This window comes from Gossypium hirsutum, chromosome A09, assembly GCF_007990345.1.
Source record: "Gossypium hirsutum isolate 1008001.06 chromosome A09, Gossypium_hirsutum_v2.1, whole genome shotgun sequence".
Lineage (NCBI taxonomy): Eukaryota > Viridiplantae > Streptophyta > Magnoliopsida > Malvales > Malvaceae > Gossypium > Gossypium hirsutum.
This window is the reverse complement of record NC_053432.1, coordinates 80,654,739-80,674,468: the sequence shown is the minus strand read 5'-3', so window position 1 is coordinate 80,674,468 and position 19,730 is coordinate 80,654,739. Positions and strand designations below refer to the sequence as shown.

Sequence of the window (19,730 nt, the reverse complement as noted above, 5' to 3'; positions counted from 1 at the left end):
TAAATGATGTAACTGAGACGGAATAAATTATAACTACTTGCATGTACTTTGTAATATTATTTAAAAATATAAAAAGATAAAAATACTTTTCGAAATAATTTTGTTGTTTTGTAAAATTATCTTTTTGATATTTCACAATAAAATTATTACCTATCAATAGGTGAATGATTTGGTTGAATATAACAAGTTTATAAAAAAAATTGATATAGAAATTAAATGAACCTTCAAGCGAAAATGGGAAAAAATGAAAAAGAATGCTCTATATTCAAATTTAATAATGTTCCATATTCAGATTTGTATTTTTCTCTGGATGTTATATATAGAAATATAAAATAAAACGAAAATAATATTTGTATTATAAAACTTTAAACAATGTTAAAAATTAAATTGGAACATTTAAACCCAAAAATGGGGAAATAAAAATTCAGTACATTTTACCATAATAACTTAATTGTGAAGACAGCATGCGGTAAGTGGTCCCGTCCCCTAAGTAAAATTTTCCCACGTTTCCATTAAACATGTTACCACTCAGGTTTTTCACTTCAGGCTGAAGAGAACAAAGCTTTAAATTACACGATGTAAATAACATTACAAACAATACATATCCGAATAAACAATAACCAATAATCGGAATATATTCGGAACCAAACCAAAATAACTATGAAAAAATCCAATATGACAGAATTTAAATAAAGTAAAATTTGGACACAATCCAGCACGACAGGAAAGACATCAAAATCCCATCCCAGGACCTCGGCCTAATTGATAGCACCACTTGAATAAGTTTATCTAAACTAATGTTAACTTCATATTTAAAATGATAAATGATAATAGCACTGAGCCAAAAAAAAAAAAAAACCTACAGCATAAGAATAATCAGAAGATTCTTTGCAAAAACTCATATCAATCACAGTCGAAAGTGAAAGAATTTTTTTTTCTTTTCATTTTTTCATTTATTTCAAGATAAAATGGTCTAATACAAACTACTTCGTTCTTTCTAGCAACAACAATAAGAGAGTCCTGTTGACCCTTTATCACCAAAACCATCACCAAGTAGCTCTCAATTTATGATTACATGGAAGCCTTCCAACTTAGACATCGAGACTCGGATATTCTTTTTTCTCACAGATGTTGAGGAAATGGAAATAGATTATATGAAAGCACTTAAAATCAGTGTATTGTTAGGGGGAATAACCTTAATAATCCATGCCACCCATACCGCCAGGCATTGCCGGAACATCCTTCTCATCCTTTGGAAGTTCGATTACAACAGCTTCGGTAGTTGTCATCAACGACGACACGCTGCATCAGAAAGGAAACATACTCAGCTTGTTACTTTTAAGATTTTAAGTCAGGGCCCACACAAAACTACCGATTGGCACTTACCTTGCAGCATCGACCAAAGCGGTTCTAATTACTTTCAATGGATCAATAATACCAGCCTTTACCATATCGACATATTCACCTGGTTATATACCAAACATAGGAATATAAGCTGTGTCAATTTCATTAGAACAGTAAAAATATACGATGAAAAAACCTTACAAGAGATTCACAAACCTTTGGCTGCATCATAGCCAAGATCAGGGTTATCCTGCTCCAACAGCTTACCAACAATAACAGCTCCCTCAACTCCTGCATTTGAAGCAATTGTGTGCACAGGTGTCTGCAATGAATTCATTTATGAGAAAGATTGTAACTTCACACGTCAAAATCACCAGCATTTTGAAACTGTATAGTGGAAGAGCTGTCTAGATAGACTTTCAACAGTATATCAAGAATAGAATTTTCAGAATTTGAACCTATCTGACATGCAGAAAAGAGTTGCAAACCTTTAGAGCATTCTGGATTATTTGAACACCAATCTTCTGGTCAAAGTTAGCTGTAGGTAGCTTGTCCAACTCTTTCAATGCATACAACAGAGCGACACCACCACCTAGATGTTTCCATACATTGAATTATATTCCAAGTTTAACTGAAACTTAATGAAAAACCATTAAGACTAAAAGTTTTTACCTGGCACAATACCCTCTTCTACAGCTGCTTTTGTTGCATTCAGTGCATCTGTAACTCTATCCTTCTTCTCACCAACTTCAGCTTCACTAGCTCCTCCGATCTGCAATTTCCAACGAATTCTTCATTAAATTGCATTCAAACAGCAGCAAATAGGAAAGGAACAGCTATTGCCTCTCGAAGTTGATAAGTTAAAAAATGCCAGTAACTGTAAGGTAACTATACCTTCAAAACAGCCACACCACCAGAAAGTTTTGCCAATCTCTCTTGCAACTTCTCTTTATCGTAATCAGAGGTGCTCAATTCAATTGCTGACCTAATCTGTTATTGTGAATGACAAGTTATAATCTGAATTATTAATAAAATCATGCAGAGTTCAAGAATCATAAGATGGCTAAACAATTGTTTGTAAAAGAACAAGACCTGTTCGCATCTTTCTTCAATGGCTTTCTTGTCACCATTCCCATCAAGAATAACAGTATCATCCTTTGAGACAGTAACCTTTAACAGCCAAAAGGAAAAGAATCATGCATCAAAAAGATATCTACATGTAAAAAGGGACTAAATAAAACTATTTTACCAAACTCATGAACTTCCTGCTTATATGACAAAGTGATGGAATATCACATTGACAAACAATTTCATGTCCGAACTATAGAAATCATACCTTTTTGCAAGTGCCAAGCATGTCCAGATCCACCTTTTCAAGGTTCATGCCAAGCTCTTCTGTTATAACCTACAGTAGAGAAGTAACAGATACCATCATCAAGAGGTCATGAAAATTCATGTCAAAGGAACCATATGCCATAACAAGGAAATATCATATAGCAGAAACACAAAATTGTCCTACCTCTCCTCCTGTGAGGACAGCAAGATCATGCAGACTAGACTTCCTGTTTTCTCCAAAACCGGGGGCTTTGATGGCACAGACCTGCACCATAAATAATCCATATAGATTAGCAAGCATTCCTACAAATGAGGACATTAACATAGGACAACAGTAAAAAGGATTCATATCAGACTGAATATCAAACCTTGATTCCAGCACGAAGCTTGTTAAGAATGAGCGTAGCAAGTGCTTCGCTCTCTACATCTTCAGCTACAATCAGCAAGGGCCTTTGTCTCTGAACAAACATAGCATAGAAGATGTTAATGTTACAAATCAAGTGTAGAAGTTATTTTAAGAAATGTCATACCGCTTAGTGAGATAAACAATTGTTATGAATGATGATTAATCAAAATTAATTCAGCCAGAATGTTCATAATGCATGATTCGTTCAAAATTTGCTTACCTTTAAAGCTAACTCTAATACTTTTACAACAGCATTCAAGCTTGATACTTTCTTCTCATGAATTAGGATAAGAGGATCATCTAATTCCTGCCATAACACAGTGAATTGAATCAGAACCATAACATGGTCAAGACTCAAGACTCAGAGATTTTCCAGTTTAACCAAAGGAGAAATCAGTTACTTACACATTTTTGGGTTTTAGTGTTGGTGATGAAATATGGGGATATGTAGCCCCTGTCTAGCTTCATGCCCTCGACAACTTCCAACTCATTATATAATGTTTTACCATCCTGCAAAGGTTTAAAGCGCAGGAATAACCCACAGTAAGACATCATATGAGGTATAAAATAGTTCAAAATTTTTAATATATGCCAAGCATGAGCAACAAAAACTAGTAAAATTACAAAAAAAACAGGAATATCCTCAAGCCGATATGATATGTCGGTACTGATACCTGAATTGTTATCACCCCTTCTTTGCCAACCTTCTCCATGGCCTTTGCAATCAACTCACCAATTTCCCTCTCTCCATTAGCTGATATTGTTCCAACCTATTACAAAATATTTAAGATGAAGACTTGGTAGATTAAAGTTTACCAACACTTTGGTTTTTTATTCTAAAGTACTGTATGATCCTGACTGCAATAAACTTTTGATAGAAAAAGCTCAGATAGGAAAACAACCTGAGCAATCTCTTCAGATGTGCTAATCATCCTTGCCCGGCTTTTCAAGTTTGTTACAACAGCATCAACTGCCATTGTTATGCCACGCCTTAGGTCCATTGCATTCATTCCTGCAGCAACAGACTTGCATCCTTCGGTAAAAATTGCTCGTGTCAGCACCGTTGCACAGGTAGTTCCTGCAAAAATGTCAATGAATTTCACAACTCGGCTTTCTACTAGATTAGAAACAGATCCAAAGGTTTCAAGTGAATCTAGTAGATTAGAAAAGGCGCTTGTGCCTTACCATCACCAGCTACATCATTGGTGGCATTTGCAACTTGTTTCACAAGACTCGCACCAACGTTCTTCACTTTGTCTTTGAATTCAATACTCTTTGCAACAGTTACACCATCTTTAGTCACTTTTGGAGCACCGTAGCTTTGTTCAATAACCACATTCCGCCCCTACAAGAGGTAATATTATTTCTTCCATTGATCAATATCTCTACCTATAAATATTAAATCCGTACTTCTTGTTCAATATAGAAGAAAAGGCATAAACAGTTCCAATGAATGATTAACCTTGAAACAGAACGAGTACATAAAAGAAAATAAGTCAGAAATGAAAATAGTGAATATTAGATTTACCTTAGGACCCATGGTTACTCTAACAGCATCAGCGAGCTCTTCAACACCTTTAAGCATCAATGCTCGAGCTTCCACCCCAAATTTAATATCTTTTGCAGCATAGTTCCTATTCCAACTCAGCCTACTACCAATCTAACACGCACCCGAAGAAAAAACAGAAAACAATTAAAAAGATCAAGTCAAACATTAATAATAACAATAACAATAAAAAGAATTTAAGTACTGGTCACTAAACTACCTGATATGTAGTGTTCCTAGCAGCCCTGAAACCAAAGATTGAAATTGAAGAAAAGTGAATAAGTTAGCTAATTCCTAATCAACAAAAATAAAATAAAATGACAGTTAAATGAAGTAATTGCAATGAACGTAGTACCTAGCTTTAGAAGCAAGGCTTGAAGCAAAACGATACATAGTTAGTTTGGGAGGAAAGAAAAAGAGGAAAATCTTGAGTAAAATGTTGACAGCAAAGCTATTTGTGGGGTGACAAAAGACACTGGGTGTGTTTCAGGGGTGGCTTTTAAAAGAGGGAAAAAAGAAACCCATAAAGTGATGGGAGAGAAGGGTCTAGAAGCAGGAGTAGCAGCTTCTTCTAGTTTCTTAACTCTTCTTTAGGGTTTTAGGGTTTTATCATTTCATTTTATTTTGGGTAAATTATAGATTTAGTCAGCCATCTATTAGTTTATTGTTTTGGTCATTTATCTATGAAAACTTTCAATTTAGTCACTAATATTTTATATTATTTCTCTTTTGATCACTCTATGTTAAATGGTTATGGGAGATGATGTTGTGAAATTTTTTTAACTGGTATAATAAGACATTCAGTCCTAAATAGTTACATATTCTTTTAATTTGATTCTAATTTTAAATAATTCAATAAATTTAACCTGCACATTTACAAATTCCATCATTTTAATCCTTAAACACATACAATTAAATATAAATATATTTATATTTAAACACATATAATCTTAATAAACTTACATGTAAATTGTGATTTTGATAATCCAAAAAACTCAAAACTCCAAAACTCATTAAATTTGTGATTTTTATAAACTTTATTCGTGATTGTGTTAATAGCATTCTCAAGAGAATAACTTAAAATTTCCTGTAAAACCTAACAAATACTTAACAAATAAAATGAAAAAACTTCTTATAAGCATTTTTCAAATCATCATCTTTTGCATTTTTAACAACTTGAAGAACCACATAATAATTTACACCCATCTCTAAGCATAAATTTTATTATAAAACTTATCTTCATCTATTTTGTTTGCAATTTATTTAGAAAATGATATAAACTATCTGAGTTTTCAACTTTTTTAACTTGAATTTTATATTTTCTTTTATTTTTGTAATATTTATATTTTAGATACATATATTTTTATAACTTAAAATTTCTTTTATATTTTAAAAAAAATCATATGATTTTTATATATTTTCTTTTAAAATTTTAAATATTTTTTTATAAAAATAGATTATAACATCATCAGTGTTACATGTCACAATCTATGAGTGCCATGTTTCCTATATTTAACATCGTTACAAAAAAAATGTCAAAATCCTTGATGGAATAAAAATTCGAGTACTAACTTGGAACAAAAAATAATAAGTATCAACTTAGGAGAATGTGTCAAGTTCAATGGGCTAAATGCATTTTTATATAAACATGTATAATTAATATTAGATTTTAGATTTTTTTGTAGTATATAATTTGTATTTAATTATATGTGTTTGAGGGTTAAATTGGTGGAACTTGTAAGTGTGAACGGTTGAATTTATTGAATTATTTAAAATTTGAATCATTTTGATAGAATTTGTAATTATTGAGGATTGAATATCTTATTACCCCAATTAGAAAAAAGCCACATCATCACTTCCAATACTCCAAGAGTGACTAAAATAGAAACAATCTAAAACATTAATGACCATAATAGAAATGATCTAAAATGTTAGTAGTTAAATTAAAAATTTTCATAGTTGAATAACAATAACAAAAATACACTAATAATTGGGTGACCTAATTTTATAGTTTACCTTTTTTCCTAAAATAGTCTATTTTCCTAAATTAATATCTATGCTATTTATTTATTATATTTATAATACATTTTATTAAATTGGTGTCATAGTGTCGTCAACTTAGTTGTGAAATTATAAAAATATCCTCTTTAAATTATAAATAATATTATTATAATATTATTCTTGTCTTTTATAATTTTATACAACCTTTTTTAAAGTTCCAAATCCAAAGAATCCAACACTTAACCGTAATATTAAGATATAAACTTATTAGCACTTCACCTATATTGGAGTGTAACAGAATCTAACTAAAATAACCATTCTTTTTCTTTTTTTTTTTTGGTTATATGTTTGAAGAAAAATTTATTCGGTGAAATTTAAGCTTTCAGTCTTGTTTCATATTAAGGGTCTGTTTGATTGGCTGTAAAATGTTTTCCGTAAAATGAATTCTGGAAAATATTTTACTTTTCTGCAAAATGACTTACTGGAAAATATTTTCTGGTGTTTGATTGAATCTGTGTAAAATATTTTCTGCTGTTTGACAGATTTCCTGAAAATATTTTCCGGAAAAGTTGTTTTTTACATATATTAATATATATTAATAAATTTTTATATTTTAAATTGTTTTTACATATATTGCAATGATTTATTTATAATAATACTCAATAATAAGCTACAATATTGATCGTTATAAATTGAAAAAATATTATCCATAATGAGTACTAGTAAGAATATTGAATAATTATAAATTGCTTCGAAACCATAATGAGTACTAGAAATAATATTATCCAAATACATAATTAGTAGTACACCACATAGTAACAACATTGTCGAAGTGCATAATATTACACCACATAAAAGTATCAATATCTTCAACGCTGAGAAAATTTTTGAAGCCAAATTTTTCTATGCTTCTTACTTTTAACTAAAAACATTTTGGCCTCTGATTCATGACTCCCTAGATAATCACACACAGAACACAAGAAGTCATCATCAAATCCTTCTTCCTCCATCGACATCACTTGTTCATAAAGCTGTGCTGTATTGTCGGCAGTAAATTGTTTCAAAGCATTAGCAATTTCGCCAAGTTGCTCACCCACAAATTTAATTTGTTCATCAACGAGACTATCTTGACCACTTTTTCTTTTACGTTTGGATGTGCCAGATGAAGATACATTTGTTCTTACCTCTTCAGCCTCTTCATTGTCGCAGTCTACAGGCATTGAATCTTCATTATCATCATCCAAATCTATGTCAGCAAATGTTCTGGCAAAACTCCCTGTTGCCATATCTTTGCCAACAACCACAGCCATTTCATCATACTGATCAATGCTTTTATTCAAAAATGGTTCATACTTCTTGTGTGCCTGTTGGATATTATACACAATTAGAATAACAAGTAAAAAACAATTGAAATATACTTAACATATATATACATATATTACCATCACTGTTGCATCGTATGTCGCTCTATCACATGTGATCATTTTCATGTTATCATCCCATCCAAAACCACTTTCACCTCGAATTTTGCATATAATCTGCCACTGGTTTTTTACTGTCCTCAAATGATTTTCCACGTGCTTTGTATCGCATTGGACTTGGAATCTAGAAGAAATGGCGTCGGCAACTCGATTAATAGAAACTGATTTGAAAGTATTAGAAGGCTTATTTCCTTTTCGAGCCTCCTCTGCTAGAATTTCAAGGAAAACATGTTCCATCGGTTTTGTCCACCTGAATTGCTTGGAGATCCCTTCTTTGTTGCCCTTACCCATTCTACATTAAATAATTGTCATTATCAATAATTTCAATATCCAACAAGCTTAAAACATAATAATCAATTCAATATCCAACAATGTTAAAACATAATCAATATCTAACCAATTCAAGACATATATCAAAATCCAACAATCTAAAATCTGACAATGTTATTATCCAACCAACATTTACAAAAAAAAAAACATCAGTCTAAAACATACATAACATAGAAATAATAACCCTAAGCCTAAATCTACCTAATATTTCTAGCCATGTAATCAGTCCACATAGTTTCTGCAATCTCATCTCTCTTAGCAGACCATTCTCTTGCTTCTTGTCTTTCTTCTCGCTCCGTGAGAGTTTGTATTATCGAATCAAACTCAGACTCCTCGTATAATCCTTGATTAAGTAAATCACTAGGATCAACTCCCATTATATGATTATGAATGATACAACAAGCCAAAACTATATCTACTTGAGTTTGAAAATTCCAAAATGGCTCAGCATCTAATACACGAAACCGTTTCTTTAAAATCCCAAAAACACGTTCAACAGTGATCCGTAATGATGAATGTCGAAGATTAAAGAGTTCATTTGCATTTTCAGGCCCTTCAGCACCAAACTCTTTTAAATGATATCGGACACCACGATATGGGGTAATACATCCAATTCGGATGCCATATCCAGCATCAGCAATATAATATTTACCTACAATTTTACAATACGTAATTAATACTGATAAACTATGAGCTTATTGGAACTATTTGTGATAAATATTACCTTCTGGAATTCTTAATCCTCTTGGGCGTGAAAGTGCATCACTTAAGATACGAGAATCATGTGCACTACCTTCCCAACCAGCTAGAACATAGGCAAATTTCAAATCAAACGTAATGGCAGCCAATACATTTTGTGTCGTCCCCCCTTTACGGCTACGAAATCTTCCTTCAATGCTAAGTGGAACGGATGCACGAATATGAGTTCCATCTAATGCTCCAATACAATCTTTAAAATAAGGATAAAACCTTGGATTGTTTCTAATTTCACTAGGAGTTGACTCATCAGGTAATCTAATAACTAGTCTATACAATTTCAAAATAGCTCTCAATACAACCCTAAAGTAATGGTGAACTGTCTGAATTGATCTATAATATCTAGATCCAATCACTCGAAACCTTACATTATGACCAATTATATGTAAAAATATAACTACTTGCTCCCTAATATCGACAGATTTAGACGATTGTAACAAATTATTCGTACTAAGAATATCACATAAATTAAAAAAGGTGATCGGTCTCATCCTTATTATATCAATGCAATGCTGGTCACCACTATATAAAATACTATTAATATAGTTTTCTCTTTCATAATCTCGATTCTCACGAGGGCGAGAAGCAATTTTCTTCCTAGTTTCTAATTTTTTAATCCAAAGAGCCCCAAAAGCTAAAACTGAAGCCACAACTCCGGCAATTGCCATTTGATTTTGATTACGATCCATCTACACAAAATAATGCCACACAAATATATGATCACTACTACAAAAGATGCAAGATTTTCATAAGATCACATAAAGTTACCATGAGTAAAAAAGTGCATACATACATATCAAGCTAATTGTAATTGCCCAATAATAATTTTTTAAAGTAGCACTTAAATATTGATCATAGTTAATACAATACTTCAATTGGTGCAAGAGTTTTAAATATATTGATCATGTATTAAAGTTACCATGACTTAAAATATCTTTCATGTATTTGTTATATATTGATCATAGTTAATAATATGTTTTTATAAAGTTATTAAAATATATTGATCATGATTTTATAAAGTTAAGATCACTTAAAATATATTGCTCAAAAGCTATAAATGTTGATGCCTCTTTTTTTAAAATATAAAAGAGTTTTAAATACTTCAATTGCTATCAAGTGTGTTTTCTTTTTTTATTTCAATATAAACAAAAAAAATTGACAATGTTATAAATTTTTTTTATTTCTATTTTTTTATAATTTTTTAAATTATAAATTGATTACTTTTTATAAAAAATAAATAATGTTTAAGTGCACTGCTACAATTACTATATATACAGTTAAAATTTCGGACATAATTAACAAAAATATCAGTCTTATCATAAATATAACAGCTCATCACTGCCATTTCCCAACAAATTACAGAAAAAATGTAAATCAATAATAAACCATACCCAAGCACATCCAACAACCATTTAATTCACTTGAACCGAATTATAACAACCACACATGCTTATTAGAAGGCTTATCATAAATCAAGCACACCACAAACCTCTTATGAAAATATCGACCAAGGCCACCAACACGAGTACGAATGCTGAGGTAGAGGCTAGGACAGCAAGAACTATACAGATGGAGGTCAAGCATACAAAGAAATTAGAACCGTTAGGAGCAATAAAAAATAGAAGCTAAGACAACATCAGTCTTGCCATCATCAATAAACATAATCAAAATCCAAATCAATAAACATACAAAAATTGGGTCATCTTCAACAGTTTATTTTAACACAATTACATCCAACTTGTATAAATTAAAGACAACATCACATGTTTTTATCTTTTCACTTCTATAATAATTAAATTTATATCGGTATTAATTAAAAACTCCAACATTTCATCCATAATTCCTGATATAATATTAACAATAATCATCCTCAACAACTCTCATTACCATATTAACAATAATCTGTAGAATTATGAGCTAAAAACATGTGAACTTCGCTCGTGTGAATGGAAGTAAAAAGAAAAATAATTATTCATAATTTATGATTAGTTTCTTTAAAAAGAATTAACTTATTTTTAAAGGCAATTATTATATAAAATATCCAAAAGCCGTAAGCAGTATCTACATATAATTCAAACTGATTTTTACTGTCAAAACATACTAACCCTAAATAATGAGTTCAAAGTTTAATTAACAAAACCCTTGCTAATTGATTCAGCCATTCCATGCCAATGTATTAGTGTTTGAAAGAGATAGAGACAGTTGCCACAAATAGATGTGAACTTCATTTATGCAATTTAGGATTGGGATGGAAATTAGTGGGCAAGGCCTTCTAGTGTAACCTACCAAACAAACGAATGTGCCCTAAATTTTCCCAAAATGAGAATCTATACAAATTTGATGTGGTTGTGGTTGTAGGGTTGGATTTTTTACTTGGCCAAACCAGAATGCAACCTATCAACTTGTTAAAGCAAACCAACAGTTGATTGAACCTTAGGACGGTAGCGAAAGGAACCTTCTAGCTAACCGGGTCAATTCAAACTCACAACATACTCCATGGAATTAAGAATTCAGCGTAATTGGTTTTCTCCAGCGGCTCTTTTTTCTATATTTTTTAAGATGGCCCTGCTACGTCTGCCCATTACAGAGCAGGCCTGACTCTCGTAAGCAGGTCCACTAGAATTGAAAACCCTTTCTTCCGCCCTCGCCACTTCTTTCGCTGACCCTATCCACCCCCTTTTCGGAATACCAGATCAAGAGATGAATTAGCGGATCACAGGGCTAAGTCGAAGCATGCCTGAACCTTCTTTAGTTTAGTAGTGAGCCGTACCGAACAGCTCCTAGCAAGGGCTTCAAGATCATAGTAATGCCTGCTAAAATTTTCCTTGGGTACGAATGTCATGTTCAAAGCTGGTTTCTCTAGACACCATGGAAAAGATCACTGACGAGCTCAAAAAGTTTAAATTGTCAGTTTCATCCTCTTTATGAGCCTGAGATCATAATCATATGGGTCAACAATTCTCATTTCTTAGTTACAGAAAGCCCTTCTCAAGGAAGTAAGCCAAAAGCCACTCATCTGAGCCAGCGGATTCTCATTCTGCTGTGCCGGTGCGCAAAGCAAGCACGCTTAGACTGCGATGTACCTTATTCTGGCTAACAGCTTAATTTGTGCTAACAGGACCAGGACATCCCTTTCTGGGCATATTCCTTCGACTTTTGATGAAAAAAAAACAACCTATTTTCCCACAACTTATTCTGGAATAACCTATTCTTAACAATTTATGGCATCGGATCGGCTAAGTATCTTGATTCATCTAGGTCCTGCCTTGGTCTCTAAGCTTAAGCCTTGCTAACGGTTTTCAACCTTTATACCTCACTCAGGGCATAGCTCGAATCTAAAAAAGTTTTCTAAAGTGTTCAGAGATCGTCTATGAACAAATCGGCTCTTGCAAGAGAAGACAGATCCATAGGCAGCAAAAGAAGACTTTCGCTAAACAACAGATAGCTTCACAAGAGAAAGGAAAAGGAGTCGATTCCTTATTCTATTATGGGTAACGAAAGTTGGAGTAGCAGGATTCGCATATATACCAGTGTATGTGAGAGTTTAACTACACATGCAGTTCAAAAAACCAAATAAAACCATTTTCGACAGAATATTTCCCACAGAAACAGAAACAGAAACAAAAACAGAAAATACAAACCCAGCATGTCTTACCTGAAATTTCCCACAGATCTGACGGAAATGGTGGTCGGAGAGAACGTATTGTGGGGGAAAATCAGTCGACAGATCTTGTGGGGGTTTGGAAATGGAAGGAAATGAAGGAATGAAGGTTTTAGAAGGCTGGAGAGAATATGGAAAATGTCTTACCGAAATGAAGGGTGTAAGACATTTTCCCCAATTTTGTAATAGCTTTTCCCGTGTCTTGGAATTGGTTTTACAAAAGGAAAATATTTTCCTGCTATCAAACACTGGAAAATGTGTAAAACCAATTCCGGAATTGGTTTTCCCCCTATCAAACACTGCCTAAGTTAATTACATAGTGGCATCAAAATCAATTAAATAATTCATAATTAATTATTAGTAAATTTTTACTTTAATCATCAATGAAATAATTATTAAATTTATCAATTTATAATATTTTAATAACTTATTTATTAATTGTTGTATTGTTGATCCCTTGATAAAATGATTATATACATCAATACTTAATTTAGCCCCTAAATTATATTTTAAAAATCAATTTCATTCATTTATAAAAAAATTAATAATAATTCCAAAATATTTTAAAATTACCATTAAATTGTTTTAAAAAATATTTTTTAAAATTATAATGAATATTTTTTAAAATATCATAATTAAAAAAAAAAAGAAAAAAAAATCACTTTTCTTGTAGCTGATTCTAATCCAATGTAATAGCTTAAATAAATATGTATTTCAATATTAGTTTTAGTCCAATGTAATAGCTTAAATAAATATGTATTTCAATATTAGTTTTAGGGTTTAAACAAAAGAATGGGTGGAATAACAATAATAACGCTTTTCATGAATACATATACTATGTTTAAAGAATGAGAATTGCTTAAATAAATATTTATTATTTACTCTCTAAAAATTTAAACTCAAAAGATTTTGTAAGTAAACAATTTTAATTAAGTGACAACCACGATAATTCAAGTTATAGTGCCCTTTGATAATGTCATTTTCCTTAAGTTAGCATATAATTGGGATTTATATTTTTATTGTCAAACTTGTCTTCCCTTAAAAAATTTCAATAATTAAAAATAAAATATCGTCAACAAAAGATTAGAATACACAGCATTAAATTTTCTCTCCAAACATTTAAATTAAATACGAATCTTAAAGTTATTATTATTGAAAATCTTTTATCAAGTTTGTTAATTTAGCACAAACAAAAAAGTTTAATCTATACTATTGTTGATATGTTTAACTAAATTGTTAATATTCATAAATTTCAAACTTAGATGAAAATTTATAAAAATATTATTATTATTATACAAAATCTAAAAGACTTATACTTGCATAATAAAAATTGAACCTTAGAGCTCGTAATATTCATTTTTCAATTTAACCATTTCCTTTGTTAATTTTAGTCATTTCCTTAACCTATTTATTTATTTTCCCTTTAATTAAAAAAAACAATCAATCGTAGTCTCTCGTCAATCCATAAATAAGAGAATTATATGCTTCAACACACTCGAATCCACGTCTTACCGCATTGATTACAATGCCTAAGAGTACTCAATCAGTTAATTGAATTGAACTAATATTAAACAAATTAATTGAATTGAAAAATTTTCAAAACAAATTGACCGAACCGAACTATTTTGGTTTTAACTAATATTTTTATATATTTTTTGTTAAAACAAGTATGAAACATATCAAAAAAGAAATCAATAATGTTCATCTAACCGAATTAATCAGATTAAAATTAACTGAATTAATTAAAATTAACTAAATTGGTAATAATATTGATTTGTTGAAAGTTTAGTTAATCCGGTTAATTACTTGATTTCGAATCGAATTAACCAATAATCAAACTTTCAAAAAATTATTAATTGATTTCCGATCGAATTAGATCGAGTAACTGATCGATTAACCGAATTAATTCGATTTGATCAATTAATCCAGTTTTAACCGAAATTTTATGACTCGATTAAAGTTAAAAGTTCACTTTTAAACTAAGATTGATATAACTTGAATTAAACAAATAGAATAATTGATTTTGATGATTATATTTTTTTGGCACTTTTTTTTATTTATCAAAAAAATATATTATTTCACCATCTTTTTATTTTTTTATTTTTGAAGTATCGAATTTATTTCTTTTTTTAATTTATATTAAAAAAAAAGAAGAAATAGGGTTTCAATCAAGCAGGAAAAAAAAGGAAAACTGAAGGAAAGGAACTGAAATGGATGGAATTAACAGTTTAATCTTTAAAGTGGTTATAAAATTTGTTGAAGGGTTTTAGAGTAAAAAAAGCATTGGAATTTCAGGAAAAAAATTCAGGTGAAAAATGAGGTGAAAAAAGGGAGAAAGCGATCGAAAAATTCAGGTGAAAAATGAGGTGAAAAAAGGGAGAAAGCGATCAAAAAATGAGAAGAAAGTGTCGGATTTGGTGGCCAAAGCAGCTATCTTCAACCCAACCATCTTGCTGTAAATTTCTGTTTGGTTGGTTCGTCACTTGTTCTTCAGATTCTCTTGACATTGTCGTCGCTTTCGCTTCCAATCGGGAGTCTTCTTCGAATCTGCAATCTTGTCTCCAGGTAATGCACTAATTCTGATTTTCATTTTCTATAACAGTTTTTATGAATTGAAACTGCTTAGGGAAAATGGCACTTAGACATTTTAAGAAACGAATATTAGTTGTTGTGTTTTTGAAGTTATTTCTCGCTGAGTTTGTAAAGCTTAGATAAAGTACTTTTTTCCCATTTTTTTAGAAGTTATTGTATGATTATAATTGCTTAGGATAACGGTACTTTGAAATTAAAGAAATTTATTATTGTGTTCTGGAACAGTAATCTTGCTGAGCTTGTTTGGCATTTGGGCATGGTTTTAATTATTGGGAGTTCATTTAAAAATGTTTGGATTTTTTTTTTCTTGTAAACAGGAGATCCTCCATTCTATCAATGGAAATATGCATGTATCTCTTCAAGATAAATCAAAATTTTCTTTGTTGGGTCAGTATGGAGCTTGTATTAACTATGGTCAAAATGGAGTAGAAGAGGATGATCTGAGAAAAACCTGCACTCACGGTGTAGATGGAGTTTGCGAATGCTATGGACAATGGAGATGTGGTTGCCTTAAAAATAATGGGTTTTTAGGCCAGTGTAGACAGGTATCTAAGGAAAGTAATTACTGGATCGAGCTGGCCTATGATTCTCTTCGTCTTCAAGCCAGGGGAATTCATTGGGTTCCTAAATTGCACCATCTTCATTGGAAGAAGGAAATAGTGTCTCAATGTGATGTCCATGTACGAAATTCAGATTGCTTCTACTGTTTGGTTTATTATTTGAGTTGTATTTGTCAACGGTGATTAATCCATGGCTCTTTGTCTGAACAAGTTTAGGTTATATTATACGAAACTCCAACATACGGTGCTCACCATTTATCATTGCGATACTGGAATTCTTCTGAGCATGGGAAAGCTTCACCTAAGAAGCCTCAGTGGGTTGATGAGCTTCAACAAAAGCAACCTTTAAATGACATGGTAAAAATAGTTCACGAGTACCTTCTTGTGGAGTTAGGACAGTTTCTCTATATATATATTCTTAATTTTAAAATTTTGAAAGCAGGATACAGTTGTTTTGGCGATCAACAGTGCTAGTGCATCTCAGAAATATTTTGAGAGACATGATAGCTTCAAACAATCCTCTGCAAATATTCCCATAATTTCCATGTAATCTCACTCTTAACATGATTTACCACATGCTTTTTCCATGTATATCTCTGCATTTTCTGATATACCACTATGTGGCTTTGCAGGTTTTGTACCTTCATGTGGCATATATTGGCCATGTCATTGGCATCATTATCTACTCTTTTTTACATTTTTATTCAGTTTTTCCATAGCTTTTTGAATTTTGAATCACAATCATGGGTATACTCTGCATCAGCAAAGGCGTTTAGCAATACCTGGATAAATTTCCGAATTCGTTCTTGTCAGATCTTATATTGGCCAATCTTCCTTCAGGACAATGACCTCAGGTGACAATTTTGTAGAATATAGTGAATTCATTTAGTGATATTTCAAATCTCAGTCCATTTTGAAGTCCCCTCATTATCCTCATATATAATATAATTTTTTTACTAGGTCTCAAACAAGTGTGGAATGTGCAGAAAGAGTTGCATTACATAAGCATTCCTTGTGGTCAAGTTTGGTTGTTGATATCCTTTTGGGAGATTTGATTGGTTTGGCACTCTTATTTCACGCAGAATCTGTCTGCTCATGGTTTTCAAATATTGCCAGTAATTTAACAAATGAGTTGTTGAGGTCAGGTTCTGTGTGGTTGATGGGTGTTCCAGCTGGTTTCAAGTTGAACATAGAATTGGCTGAAGTTCTTGGCATGGTTTCTCTGAATACAATTCAAATTTGGTCTACTCTTTGGATATTTGTGGGTTCTCTCTTCATTTATTTCATCAAAGGACTTTCTATATTAGCTATTCTTTTCGGGGTGACAATACCTGCTGCTTTGGTCATAGACATGATTGTGATAGTAACATTGCATGTGTCAACACTTCATTGGTTAATCTCAATTCTCTATTCACAGCAGTTACATGCGCTGGCCGCTTTGTGGCGTATTTTCAGGTACCACTTCAGCATATCTTATTTTGGATTTGATTAGCTCCTCTGATACAGTAAATGTAGTTATAAACTAAAATCGTGTTGATTGTGTTGTTATAATACAAATATAGTAGTAACATCTGTGTCATAATGGGTTATTGCTACCTTGTCGTAGAACAAAAAAACTCAAAGTAGATTGAACATATTTATTAATCATTCCAGGTCCAACAAAAAATGATCTCCACATCTGGTAGTGCTGAAATATGAATGAGATATTGATTCATGGATCCTATTTCAGAGATGGGAAAAAATGTGCTCGTGAGGATTTCTTTTTCATGTTCTGGGAGAATATACCGTACCATCTCATGAGCTCATGACATTCCATTGCAATTAAAGTGTTTCCTCATAGCATTAGGTCTAGAATTCTGTTTCAATGTAAATTACTTGGAGAAGGGATCCAATGTTCTTAAAGGCTATGTTTTATCTTTGTTATATACCCAGATAATATCAATGTTATTATTTTGTTATGCATCTGCTATTGCTGAGCAGCATTAGCTGATAGAATCTGAAAGGCGTACAAAAGTTATCCTTTTTATTAGAAGTAAACTATTAATAAATTTTTTTAGTTGTTTCTAACTATTCTAAGAGCTGCTGTATTATTGTCAGGGGACGGAAGTGGAATCCTCTTCGTCAAAGATTAGATAGTTTTGACTATACCGTGAAGCAACATGTTGTTGGATCTCTTCTATTTACACCTCTTTTGCTTCTATTGCCAACCACATCTGTTTTTTATATTTTCTTCAGCATTATGAACACGGCCATCAGCCTTAGCTGTATGTTCATTGAAGTCATCATATCCGTTATCCATGCTACTCCTTATATTAAGATCGCCCTTCGGTTGATAAAACCTAGAAGATTTCCATTGGGGATATGGTTTGAAATCATAGCCTGTCACAATAATAGCAGCCATTCTCCCTGGAGTGCTTATATTGATAGAAACAGTTTGCCAGTTGATGAGGCACCACGAAAAGAGGATATAGATAGAATGGTGTCTAGTGTATTGATTTCAATTCTCCACAGCAATTATTTGAGTATAGGTGAGGCCTTGATCAGTTGTTCTTTGAAACTCTTGATATTCTTGGGATGACATAGGTTTCTTAAAAAGTTTGTAGTATACAAAATTGTCTAGAAAGAATAAAGGAGCTAATGCATGAGAAGGGCTTATTTTTCCCTCCAGGGTTTCTCTCTGCTTTAGTGGAATGTGTAAAAAAGTTAAATTCTCACATGATGCATTAAGCTAAATCTTTTAATTTCTCCTTTCCATAATTTTTCATCTAGCAACTGAATATGAGACAGTTAATATTCTTTCTATTCTCATTAATGTTTATATTTTTTTATGTTAGTCCCTCGTTTGCTTGGGTTTCATTGGAATGCCTGAAAGCTAATCATAGTGGTAAAAACCTTGCAGGACAAATGGTCTTGCCTCATTACAGAAAAGCTTTTTCCGGAGTTTCCGGGTCATATATTGCCACATCAGTTTTTGGACTTCTTAGTGGTAACAAGTAAGTGTTTTTAATATCTTTTGGTGTTCTCATTCTTCTGGGCTTTCATGCTGTATTCTAAACTTATTTGTGTACCCCCTGCTCCTTCGTCTTTCCAGAGTTGCATCTACTTTGGGAGCCACACTGCCCTCAACGATGCCATGGTTATGTATCCCATACAATGAATATTGGTGCCTCTGTCGTAATTCGATTCTTGCATGTATGGTAGATTGCAACTATTATAGATGTCATGATTCAAGGCCACCTTCATTTGGCCTAACTTGAGTAAATTGGATATTTGTAGCTGTTTTTAAGCTGCTTTTTTTACTAGATAGAGAATTTTGGTTGGACATAAGCTGCTGCTTCTTTTTTGTTTGGTTCAAACTTAGGTATCGGAGTTAACGAACAGCTTTCTCAAAGAGATGGGGGGTAGAATCAGGGGCTTACCTCAGTTAATGCTTGCAATCCCAACATCTGCAATTCTTTTTTTTTATCTCCAGACTGCCGCTTCCTTTGCACCTAATAAAAAAGGAGCCAGGGAAGTGTCAAAAGGAGATCGGGAGAAAAAAAATGAAAAATTTTTTTTTAAGGAAAAGCTGGAAATTCATCTTGGTTATTCATTATTAGAAATCATTTGATTGTTGTTAGAGATTGTGTATAGTAATTATTTAATTCTATTTCTAGTTTTGTTTTTTTGTAGCCCCATATTTTGTGTTTACCATTTTTGTACCCCGTCTACTCTATAT

The 19,730-nt window shown here is 32.0% G+C and overlaps 2 protein-coding genes and 1 long non-coding RNA gene across 3 annotated transcripts; 1 reads left to right on the top strand and 2 right to left on the bottom strand.

The window, feature by feature from the left end:
* Positions 1–333: 333 nt before the first annotated feature.
* LOC107890591 (chaperonin CPN60-2, mitochondrial) lies at positions 334–5,218 on the bottom strand. Its single transcript, XM_016815101.2, has 19 exons — positions 4,987–5,218; positions 4,852–4,876; positions 4,614–4,745; positions 4,271–4,430; positions 3,988–4,163; positions 3,760–3,855; positions 3,491–3,595; positions 3,306–3,392; positions 3,048–3,137; positions 2,864–2,944; positions 2,681–2,749; positions 2,437–2,514; positions 2,239–2,334; positions 2,017–2,116; positions 1,833–1,936; positions 1,561–1,666; positions 1,387–1,465; positions 1,196–1,302; positions 334–547 (listed from the first exon to the last, which is right to left on the bottom strand). Exons 1-18 carry the CDS (start codon positions 5,022–5,024, stop codon positions 1,197–1,199), a joined length of 1,728 nt encoding a protein of 575 aa, XP_016670590.2. The 5' UTR covers positions 5,025–5,218; the 3' UTR covers positions 334–547; position 1,196.
* Positions 5,219–10,494: 5,276 nt separating this feature from the next.
* On the bottom strand, positions 10,495–13,144 carry LOC107935193 (uncharacterized). The gene is made up of 2 exons (XR_001694160.2): positions 12,855–13,144; positions 10,495–10,760 (listed from the first exon to the last, which is right to left on the bottom strand). It is a non-coding gene; the product is annotated as an uncharacterized lncRNA (long non-coding RNA).
* Positions 13,145–15,006: 1,862 nt separating this feature from the next.
* On the top strand, positions 15,007–19,683 carry LOC107935210 (uncharacterized). Its single transcript, XM_041077091.1, has 10 exons — positions 15,007–15,168; positions 15,215–15,425; positions 15,770–16,132; positions 16,229–16,369; positions 16,455–16,558; positions 16,645–16,866; positions 16,973–17,467; positions 18,110–18,540; positions 18,912–19,005; positions 19,104–19,683. Exons 2-10 carry the CDS (start codon positions 15,255–15,257, stop codon positions 19,267–19,269), a joined length of 2,187 nt encoding a protein of 728 aa, XP_040933025.1. The 5' UTR covers positions 15,007–15,168; positions 15,215–15,254; the 3' UTR covers positions 19,270–19,683.
* Positions 19,684–19,730: the final 47 nt, after the last annotated feature.

Coding starts and splice junctions, on each gene's coding strand:
- LOC107890591 (XM_016815101.2), bottom strand. CDS start 5,024: ATGTATCGTTTTGCTTCAAGCCTTGCTTCTAAAGCTAG. Junction 2,945..3,047: donor AGCTTCGTGCTGGAATCAAG/GTTTGATATTCA, acceptor TTTATGGTGCAG/GTCTGTGCCATCAAAGCCCC. Junction 1,667..1,832: donor TAATCCAGAATGCTCTAAAG/GTTTGCAACTCT, acceptor AATTCATTGCAG/ACACCTGTGCACACAATTGC.
- LOC107935210 (XM_041077091.1), top strand. CDS start 15,255: ATGAGAAGAAAGTGTCGGATTTGGTGGCCAAAGCAGCTATCTTCAACC. Junction 18,541..18,911: donor CAGCAATTATTTGAGTATAG/GTGAGGCCTTGA, acceptor AAAACCTTGCAG/GACAAATGGTCTTGCCTCAT. Junction 19,006..19,103: donor GGACTTCTTAGTGGTAACAA/GTAAGTGTTTTT, acceptor TCGTCTTTCCAG/AGTTGCATCTACTTTGGGAG.